This window comes from Arthrobotrys flagrans (assembly GCF_004000055.1).
Source record: "Arthrobotrys flagrans strain CBS H-5679 chromosome Unknown unitig_0, whole genome shotgun sequence".
NCBI classification, from domain to species: domain Eukaryota; kingdom Fungi; phylum Ascomycota; class Orbiliomycetes; order Orbiliales; family Orbiliaceae; genus Arthrobotrys; species Arthrobotrys flagrans.
This window is the reverse complement of record NW_027137550.1, coordinates 5,678,047-5,689,067: the sequence shown is the minus strand read 5'-3', so window position 1 is coordinate 5,689,067 and position 11,021 is coordinate 5,678,047. Positions and strand designations below refer to the sequence as shown.

At 46.6% G+C, this 11,021-nt stretch overlaps 3 protein-coding genes across 3 annotated transcripts; 2 read left to right on the top strand and 1 right to left on the bottom strand.

Annotated features, from left to right (window-relative positions):
* Positions 1 to 345: 345 nt before the first annotated feature.
* Positions 346 to 2,873, top strand: DFL_004675 (uncharacterized protein; the record flags this gene model as incomplete). Its single annotated transcript, XM_067633808.1, has 8 exons — positions 346 to 505; positions 636 to 1,213; positions 1,276 to 1,443; positions 1,499 to 1,848; positions 1,914 to 2,199; positions 2,259 to 2,441; positions 2,508 to 2,583; positions 2,806 to 2,873. 8 exons carry the CDS (start codon positions 346 to 348, stop codon positions 2,871 to 2,873), a joined length of 1,869 nt encoding a protein of 622 aa, XP_067491940.1.
* A 1,887-nt stretch (positions 2,874 to 4,760) lies between these two features.
* On the top strand, positions 4,761 to 6,532 carry DFL_004674 (uncharacterized protein; the record flags this gene model as incomplete). Its single annotated transcript, XM_067633807.1, has 4 exons — positions 4,761 to 4,838; positions 4,903 to 5,032; positions 5,101 to 5,495; positions 5,558 to 6,532. 4 exons carry the CDS (start codon positions 4,761 to 4,763, stop codon positions 6,530 to 6,532), a joined length of 1,578 nt encoding a protein of 525 aa, XP_067491939.1.
* A 791-nt stretch (positions 6,533 to 7,323) lies between these two features.
* Positions 7,324 to 9,239, bottom strand: DFL_004673 (uncharacterized protein; the record flags this gene model as incomplete). Its single annotated transcript, XM_067633806.1, has 4 exons — positions 7,324 to 7,553; positions 7,619 to 8,196; positions 8,268 to 8,467; positions 8,595 to 9,239. The coding sequence occupies 4 exons, from the start codon at positions 9,237 to 9,239 to the stop codon at positions 7,324 to 7,326; spliced, it is 1,653 nt and encodes a 550-aa protein (XP_067491938.1).
* Positions 9,240 to 11,021: the final 1,782 nt, after the last annotated feature.

Here is an 11,021-nt window from a genome sequence, read left to right as displayed (position 1 = left end):
TATACGGAGTTACCCCATCGTTCTCCTACTTTTGTAGTTTAACTAGAGCGAATTAAAACCACCATGGCCGACATCCTCCGACATTCATTCTCCGCACTTCTTCCACAGTCTACATCTTCATGCTTTTTTAATTTTTAATTTTTTTATGACGTAAAGCTTCGTATAAAAGGTCTTGAAGTCTTTTGAAGGGTTTGGCGGGCTAGTCAGTACCAGACTATACTTCTTTCGCCCCCAACTCACCCTGCAGCCGCCAGGTACCTGCATATATATCTCCAGTCACAAACCCACCGGCCCCAAGCAGAGCATTGTCGTGTAAGAAAAAGGCACACCTCCAGCTCCTCCAAGATGGCGATGTTTGTACTACCCCCGCCGCCTCGATACCCGCCCACAGGGTTTTCGCTGGGCAGTCCTTACGCAATGGGTGGTGCTCCGATGCCAGTTATCGAGACGTCGAATACCATCGCTCACCCGACGGGGCCAGAATACGCTTTCCACACCGGCGAAGGTACGTAACTCAACCTCCCCTGAACTTGCGATCCTATTTGCTTGGCATCGAGGGTTCTCCCTAAAACATCAAATACTGGTGATTTTAAACGGCGACGGTGCGCTGATATTTTTCCCGTACTATGCGACAGGCCAATATACCCTTCGTGAGGATATCCATCTTGCGACACCGCCTCCACATCCTTCAGAGACTCCGGTCGTGTCCCCAAACCCTCTAGCAATCCAACCGGCTCCGCCGAGCGCTGGAACAAAGTTCTCGACTATAGTAATCAAATCCGTCCCTGGCACAGATCGTACTTCCCAACTCTATCGAAACTCTGTACTCGCACAAAACAGCGAACTAGGAGGCGAACACGCCAGCGAACCCAGAACTTCGATATCCACGGAAGAGGACTCAACAGATGGAGGATCAAAGAGTGGGACTGATACAGCTGGAGCAAGCACCGTGGCTACCAGCATGACACACCTCATAACCGACAAATTTGGTGGAGAGAATGCAAGCTTGGCTCATACCTCGACGAAGGATAACAAGAGAAAGAAGCCGAAGAATAACATCCAGAAGAGCAATTCCTCGTTCGTCTCAAGGGTTATTATGCACGAAGCGCTTACGAAGAAGCTTCAGGAAACGGGAGCATCCGAAGACTTGTTTGTATTCGCAAACATTAATCGGGCTTATCATTGGCTAAATCTTTCGGCGAAACAAAACAAGGTACTTGGGCGTGTAGGCTTGGGTCCGCTTTTTTATAGATGACTAATCACTGCCGAGTATAGCAAGAGTCTTTGTCCAAAGTCCTCTTCACGAAGAGCCATCCACTATGTCATGATGTCAACCACTTGACCAAGGGCGCAACACATATCGACATTGTCATGGGATTCTCGACAGGAGATATTGTCTGGTTTGAGCCGATGAGCAATAAATACTCTCGTTTGAATAAGAATGTGAGTTCTTTATTGGGGTTATTATCGTGAGGGAAATGGTTAACCTCGGATACAGGGCGCCATCAACAACTCAGCTGTTCTCGACATTCAATGGATCCCTGGAAGCGAGAACCTATTCCTAGCAGGCCACGCCGACGGATCATTGATCGTCTACGATAAAGAGAAGGAAGATGCGCCGTTCGTTGCAGAAGAGTTCCTTGAAGAAGGAGGAGCCCCAAGGAAGCCTATTTCCGGATTCGTCACAGCCAAATCCGTCAACTCGAAGATCCAGAAGTTCAACCCAGTAGCATACTGGAGCGTTGCACAGCAAGCTATCAATGCATTTGCATTTTCCCCAGATCATAAGCATTTAGCAGTCGTTTCGGAGGATGGCAGGTTGTGCATTATAAATATACTCAAGGAACAGTATGTCGCATCTCGAGCCCCTAGTGATTACAATATATGGAGAAGCTATTAACACAGGTTGTTAGGCTTCTGGACGTCTTTAACAGCTACTATGGTGGACTTCTCTGCGTTTGTTGGTCGCCAGATGGACGCTACATTCTCACAGGAGGCCAAGATGACTTGATATCGATCTGGTCGTTCGCTGACCGAAGAATTGTGGCGAGGTGTTCGGGACACCATTCCTGGGTTACCAGCGTCTCATTCGATCCTTGGAGATGCGACGCCAGAACTTATAGATTTGGTAGCGTCGGAGAGGATGGAAGACTCCTATTATGGGATTTCAGCGTCGGGATGCTGAGCAGACCAAAGGCTGTATGTCAAATCCCATGGTATTTAGGGTCATCGAAAATTATGGCTGACGATTGGGATAGATATCGAAACAACCCCGAGGAAGTATATCGTCAGTTCCGATAAATGGGACGGGTAAGAGAGCCGATGGACATCCAGCTGGACGATTGAGATCTGAGTCCGTAGTTTCGAAAGTCGATGATGATGGAGTGGTTCACCATCCAGTTGAACCTCGAGCTAGAACCTCGAATTTGCCTGCGATTATGGTATGTCCTCGGCTTATAATTGCTCAAAAGGATTACCTTTCTAACGATGTTCTCCGAAAACAATAGTCGAAAGTAATCGACGTAGACCCACTCTGCCAACTCGAATTCCGAGAAGATTGCATTATCACAACATGCAGGGAAGGTAAGATACTTAATCTATCCCCAACGCTTTTAATACGGGGCAGCCGATAAGGTTGCATGTGGTCGTTTGTGAATGTGTTACTGGTTCTGTTGCTTCGTATTCGCCCCACTCATACCCCCAATAGCTTCCCGTTGAAGTTTTTCCGATTTGAGGCTGAAGGGCCCACAATTCTTCCGAGATATCTTTTTTACGAATATGGCTAACATACACCTCACTCTATAGGGCATGTCAAAACGTGGGATAGACCTAAATCCAATCTTTCAGTGGTTCCGGAAGGGCAAATGGCTTAGAACCGTCTATAATAATTCTACAAAAATGGAGCGAAAATGGTCAGGAGTTTTAGGGAGCGGTTGGAGAGTTTCGCATCTATTCGTTGTTACAAAACTTCTGCTAGCATTGCATAAATTCATACGTTTTCCGGTCGGATGGGGGACAACTTGCAAGGGCGATATGGAAGTCATCATGATTGATAATTACGATGCATAATGCATAATGAGCGTTCGTTTTTAACAAAAAAAAAAAAAAAATTCATACGATCATGACAATGGGGTTAATGATGTTTCCTAGCCTGTTCGGTTCCGGTTGTTCTATTCTTCAAATTAATTACATTTCCTTCTTTTCCTGTAAACCGGCTAGTTTCCAGTGCCCACAGTGTTGTATTCGTTGCAGGGACCAGTCTTGTAAGCTTGTACACCACCGTATAGGTCCATGGATAGATGACCACAGTATTGTTCAGTCAAGGAACAGTTTCACTTCAGCGCCGCATCAAGTCCTCAAGTCCAGCCCCATGGATCGGACCCTTGCCTTTATAGGCCAGGGGCCAATATTAATATTGCGCCTATCACCAGCTTGACCCTGGGATTCGACGACAAATGCACCCCACAACGCAGGCTTACTGCTGTCAACGCTGTCGAATATCAGAGCTGGTATTCATCAATACTCTCGAAAACGAAACGGTTTTTGTCTCACGATGAAGATAGTTCAGCGGTAGAGCTAGAAATTGAAGTTGAAATGTTCAGGGCAACGTTGTGGTACTTCAGAGGATATCGGCCGAGATTCTTCATTAGTTTCACATCTGGGCTTGTCGCGGGATGTGACTAGGCTACGAGCCATTACCTCAATCAAAAGCTCTCAGCTCACGACGTATGCATGCGTCCTTGGATCTTCGATTCTCAAATCTCGATAATCAGGCAAACTTGCGGAACCATCCAAGATATCATGCATACAACCAGGCCTTAAACGGTATTGATAGACGAGCCGTCGGAGCGCCCTCAAAACCATGGATCTCGAAAAGATGCATTGCATCTCCATATCCTTTCGGCTTCGCCATTTCACCTTGGCAGCGTTAAATCCAACTTCGAGGCCCACAATGCCGATAATTTAAGTTCCTTCCGTCCCTAGGTCCCCATATCCCGAAGCAAGGCTTTACCTGAAGCAGTTAATATTGCACAAGCAAGGGTCCAGGCTCGTTCAGATGGAGATTTATTGACTCAAAAAATGACCCGATCTTCAGGTCTCCACCCGAGACCAGGCCAGCAAGGTCCTGCAGATTTCTTGCATCTTGAAGCTCTCAAAGAGATCTTCTTTAACAAATGGGAAGCTGGCTGACGCAGGTGGCGTGCTCCATATATCCAAATTGTGCACCCTCCTCTTCTGGATCTCGGACAACGCTTTTCTTGAAAAGGTTACACCGTATGATGAACAACAATGATTGTGATTCGATTGGGGTTTGTCGATGCAGGTGGGTTCCGGGCCTGGGGTAGGTGATTGGTGCCCTTTCGCGAATTTCGATGTCTAATCATTATTGGATCCACAAGAGACGGTAAGCGGACGACGAGTTGGGATAAGTTGAATTTAGGTGAGCGGATGCACCGCTGGGGGGTTTTTTTTATTTTTCCCTTTAAATTTTCCGGGATAGAAGGGTTTATTCATGGGTATAGTTAGTTCGAGGAGTATATTATGCAGAAATGGAATGGTTGGGTTGAAGAAACCGGGCCGCAATGTAACTAGGACGGAATGTTCCTCACGATGATATTGCTGGCCATATTTGTGCGGCAGGCCCCAGGCGCCTGGTAGGGGATTTATTGCGTTGCTGAAGACCACTCCTTCTGAAGTATCACAGTCTTTTTTCCTGGCCATCAATCATTTGGGATCAATACTTCCTCAGGCTCTTCAATATGGGCCGGTTTCCAAGATTAAAAGTTTCTCCTGTGCTACTACTAACGCTTGCTGGTGTCGCGAGCGCCGAGGATTGTGTATGCCGCATCCCCAATAGCTTACTCCCGCGGAAACGTTTAACTAACAGAAACCTATCCACAGTGCGCCAAACTCAAGGCATTATACTCTTCGAAGACCTATTACCCCAATACCTACACCTACGGGGCTGCAAATGGTGCAGGTCTTCTCCCAATCCTGGGCAACACGCTCCAAAACGACTTTCCCTATTGGGGTACGTATCCGTCCTTCCCAAGCTCAAGAATCCACACACCGAACGATATTAACAAAGTCTCAATATAGCAAACCAAGGAATCGCCGCCCCAAGTTGTGTCTTCATCGCAAAATCCACCCAAGACGTCTCAAACGCCGTAAAGATCCTTCATCAACATCGATGCGAATATGCAATTCGTTCCGGTGGCCACAATCCCATTCCAGAATGGTCGAATACCTACGGCGGCGTGCTATTAAGTACATCCGATATTAATGATGTAACTTACAATTCAGCGGGTAATACAGTTACCTTTGGTGCTGGTTGTAAATGGAAGCATGTTTACGATAAGTTGGATCCCTTGGGTGTTGGGACTATGGGCGGTCGGGATAATACTGTAGGGACTGGTGGGTTCTTGTTAGGTGGTGGGATTAGTTATTATTCGAATTCGAGGGGGTGGACGGCGGATCATATTACTGCTTACGAGGTTTGTTTATATTGGTATAGATATCCTCAGATTCATGTCGTATTAACTACTTTCCTTATCAGGTCGTATATGCCAACGGCACCATCGGTACCATCACCGCCTCCAACTACCCGGATCTTTTCACCGCTATGAAAGGTGCCGGATCTTCATTCGCCATCGTCACCCGCTTTACCCAAACAACCTTCCAACAACGAACTTACAACGCCGGTTTCGTCTTCTATCCCCCAGGATCCATCCCAAAGGTCCTTAACGCTCTCTACAACTACTCAGTAGACGGTGCTATCGCCCATCCAGAATCCCATATAATCCCAGCCTTCACATCCGTCGGTCCAGATCTGGTGGTTACAGACATTACCCTCGGTGCATTCTGTTTCTTTTATCCCACCAGCCTGGCCGGAACCCAAGAAACCGAAGTATTCAAACCGTTCACGAAAGAAATACCTTTCCTATACAGCACGAAAAGGAACCGAAACGGTCTAAACAGTATCTCTGGCGAAATAGCAGGGTATAGTGCACCCGGGAAACGCCAAAGCTTTACTAATATGGCCATTGTTCTAGACAGCCCTGAGATTCTCAAAGATCTTTGGGATGCTTATCAAACGGTTACAGAGCCTTATAGACTTTGCATTTCGGGGTATACGGCATCTTTCATCTTCTACCCCTTAACGAGTACATTCGTCTCCCAGGGAACGGCAGCCGGAAAGAAGAATAGCATGGGACTCGAAGATACACCCGCAGGACAAGCCGGTCAGACGATTATGATCATTAGCATAAACCTGACTTGGCTATTAAAGTCGCAGGATGTATTGGCGGCGGAGTGTGTTGGTAAAGCGTTCGCGAGACTAAGGCAGATAGCTAAGCAAAGGGGGGTATACCATCCGTTTAAGTATATGAATTATGCCAATGGGACGCAGGATGTGCTGGGTGGGTATGGAGCGGTTAGTGGGGATAGATTGAGGCAGGTGAAGTTGGAGGTTGATCCGACGAATGATTTCGGGACTTTGGTGAAGGGGAGGTATAAAGTTCCTGGTGTTTGAGTGGGAGGGGTGTATATATGTGGACTTATACGGTCTGATACCCAAACAACAAAGGGAGAAGTCCCCCTGGGTACGAGGCACACTTGTTGTATATTTGGCGTAGAGGCCGACTTTGTAGATAGAAATTTAATATAGTCATAGAGGGGGCATTTTGAAGGAAGCCCCATGCAAGTATCTTAGGCTTAGGTTGTTTGTGAAACCACATCAAAGAACGATTGTATATATCAAAAATGATTGGATATTGCACTGCCAATGTTGACTCTAGTTACACTGCAGGGTAAAGCCAGTCTCGTAACTAATAGCAAAGTCTCAGCAGAGACATCAATCAAAAAAGTACAACAAAGTAAAAGTGTTGAAATATCTACGATATATGACAGTGCATCAGGCGATAGTTGGGCACATTGGATTACGAATCACGGTAAGCCCTACGGAAGGCACCAGGGGAGGTCAAGGCTACGAAAACAAATGAATATAAGAGGGTCAATGTATCATGCCATCGGTTATATACAAAGTATAATCATTAAAAACTAATTTTTCGCTGTTTATCCATAGCGAGAGGTATATCGGTATAATCCGTCTATATTCTCAGCCCTACCATTGCCTTCAAATATATCACCTATACCACCGCCTCTCACCCCCTCTATAAACGATTAATGCAATATAAAAATAAAAAAAGCAGATTACCGACAAAAAAATGCTACAGAATGCCGCTAAATGTTAACAACGAAAATGTATTCCGTGCGACAGCAAAAAAAAACAACAAATTGCAGTGCTGACCCGCGCACAGCTGTTTATTCATTGTGGTGTCTATACGAGGCGGCAATGGATGCTCGTCGCTCCTCCAATGCTGCATCTTCGTGGGTTGGTGGACCCTGGTAGTGCTTGGAACCCCAGATGAAGTACCATCCAGCGGAGATGAGGGTGAAACCGACGAAAACGACAGAGGCGTAATTCATGAATTCAAGAGTGACGGGGATGTAAGATGGCATGCAGAAAAGTGGGACGGCGAGTAAACTCCATGCTATTGAGAAAATTTGTTAATAACAAGGTTCACATCGTTATTCTAAGAGTGGGATAAGGGCCTACCAATTGCAATACAGTTACAGACGACACCGAATATTCCAAAGTCATAAACACCGGCTGCGAGATGCTTTCGTCCACCGATAAGGCTGACAGCAATTGGAACGGCGTAGCTGACAGTCAAGAAAATGACACCAGCACCAGAGAAAGCGTTGAAGGCAGCAGTGGAACCAAAGGAGATCAATGCAAGGAGAATTTCTACGACCATGGCGAGCATCATAGCGTTCAACGGGACGTCCAACTTGGTGTTAACGACTTTCCACCATTGAGATCCGGGGATAGCGCCATCACGTGCGAAAGCCCAGGTGGCTCGGGAAGAAGCAGTTGTGCAACCAACACCGCAGATGATGGCGAGAACCATCAATGGGATCAATAAACCGAATGCACCGCCGGAACTACCAACGGCCGAGACGATAATTGATGGCAAGGGTTGACCGGATGCTAAGGCAGCGAGATCACCAAGATCTGGGATAACGAAAACCAATGGGATCAAGAAGACGAGACCGCAGATAGAGTTGAGAACGATAGTTCCAACCATAGCCTTGGGGACCTGGGTCGATGGTTGGCGGACTTCCTCGCACATACTAGCCATTTTACGTTGTAATGTTAGTGGCATATTCAATGAATCTAATATTCCGGATTGGGACACACTTACGAGATAATCATGCCTGTTGACGAAGTAGCGTATCCAGCATGGAGCAAACCAATCATGAAGGACCATCCAGGGGTCCAGCCGGACTGGGGAACGAACTCGGTGAAAACGAACGAAGCATCATGTCGACCATTCTTAGCAATTGCGAGAACACAGACGACGATAGAAATGACACCGGCGAATGTCCAGAAAATAGCAAATGTCTATCGAACCAAAGCAAAAAAAATTAATTTTTTATCAGGTTAGCCTGGTTGCACTCCGCAGTGGGGCCGCTGCAAACACTTCGCTAATTACGTAAAATCGGCGAAGGAAGTTCTAGAAAATACATACGTCAAGAATAGGTAACCATCTATTTCCAAGGGACGAGATGGCATTGGTGAGGAAAGTAATGGCTAAGAATATCAGGAAGACCTGATACGTCTCTGCATCGAAGACACCGGCACCAGGTTCGGTCTCAAAGACGTTGACACAGGCGATGAAGAAAAGCGTTGTTCCGAAGTTGACGGCCAAGGTAATAGTGATGTTTCCAGCGACATAAGCCCAGCCACAGATCCAGGCAGTTACCCGCCGGCACCAGACAGGCGACAGCATGAAGGTTTGGTAATACACTCCACCGGCCGTCGGGTACACCGATGTGATCTCACCGAGAGAAATTGCCACACAGAGAATGATTAACGAGACACCAAGCCATCCCCAGATGATTGTAACTGGACCACCGCCGATGATGGGATAATATAGCGTGGTAGCAAGACCATATGGAATCGATGCCAGGACGAAGGACATGAAAGCTACCTGCCATGTCGACCGGTTCCTTGTCAGTTCAGGCTGAAATCCCAGCGCCTCCAGCAAATTGTCGGCTGAAGCAGTTGCACCGTCCTCTTCGTTTGATGCCTTCTCTCGGTTCGAACCGACGGATCCCTTCCGTGGATAAATATTCTCATGGGGAACAACGTCCCCGCCGGTTACTGGAGCCATTGTTGAATGTGAGTGTCGAGTGTGTATTCCGAACGTCTATTCTATCGAATCACAGAAGCATGCGACAGGATACCTCAGCATATGCGATTGTGAAAGGAAATGGTATATAATTCGAAGGAAAAAACCGCACACAGGCTTTATATCTTGGGTGGCCTAGCTCTTTTATAGGAGATGACCGCTGGAAGCGCAGGCACCGAAGAGACTAAGATAAAATGATTGTCGCATGCACTTGCTTGACAGAATGGGTCCAGGTCTCACAACCGCAGCCGATAATGCAGGGTGGCCCCGGACCTGCAGCTTTGGGACCAACCATACTTCTGCGCGCACTAATTGATAAGTGCCGCCCACTGGAAACGTCCAAACGAAGCTGCCAGTTCGGGTTCAGCTGTAAGCGTGCATATCAGGCATCTACTTTCAATTGCCCTGTTGGCGTCACTCTGCGCCACCAAGACTTCAGGGACATGTGAGAACCCAGAACATCATTAAACAGCTCGGATCCGCCTACGCACAAATGGGAAAAATATTTTTTCTGTTCTTCGACCGGTTTCATATCCAAACTTCTAGAGATCAAGACATTTTCCTGCCTAATGGGTAACTTTGGCATGCTCCAGAAGACGAGATTGCTTCCTAGTAGCACAAGAACAATTTTTTCACCTCCCCCCGAAACCACGCGGGCGACGGCACTTTCGCTAACAGACCAACGGCCATGGCCGAAAATAAAACGTGATATTATGCATGTTATTATAGGATCTTTTCAATAAAATAACATGCAACTCCGGTTTTTGCAAAAGCTTGTCAAACCCTGTTGCATCGGCCTGGTCATGCGACTGGCTTATCTTTTTCGTCTTTGAGGGTATGCATCGTCCGAATAGGCAGACTTCTATACCTTCTGCACGCACGAGTGCATATATCTGAGGGAACCTTATCCCCAAACCGACGGAGCTAAGAGACTGATGGGAAATGCAATCCCCAACCATTTCTCTTGCAGCTCGTGTGTATGCACCAATACGAGTATAAAATCACCTGATACATTTATCGCCGCTACCAAGAAGCTCTCAAACTCCAATCGAAGGCCGGTTCGGACACCCTACATGCTATATTTTCGTTGACGAAGCATGTGAAGGTAGCCGAATTTGGCGGAGTGTCCGAAAAGCACAGACCACAAACCCCCAATCTCACACTTCCAGACCCACTAACAAGAAAAACTTTACAACACGATTATGCTGTGACACCTGAATTCGGCGTTTTCGTGGGATGGATTTGACAAATACTAACGTACCGATAGGCCCAAAGTTAGCTTCTTTTGGTTCTGGGGATTAACCCTCGGTCTGGGGTTGGCGGAGTAGAAAAAAAACTTATTTATCCTTGCATTTATATGAGACTAACACATAGCTCATTGAAACCTTAAGAAAATATTAACCTCTTGACGTTAGTCAATCCCATGAGGTACCTCGAAAGGATGCACTATCTAAGCTCAGCTCCAAGAAATTCTTAAGACGTCTACACCTGGCTCTCGCAATTCAACCAAGTCGAATATTTAGCAACATCAATTAACAAATAACACACGGCTTATATTACGAATACCCAGAACTAGGCTGGTCTCGACTAATTACCATTCATCGATATCTTGTTAGAAATATATCTCCCGACTGCAGTACCACCGTTACATTCGATAAACAACTCACAACAGTCTAGTTAGCAGCGTCGTTGGAGATATCGATAATGATACCGCTTGTGTCGAGCCTCAGGGTTCAAAAATACAAGCCACCCATACACCTAAAA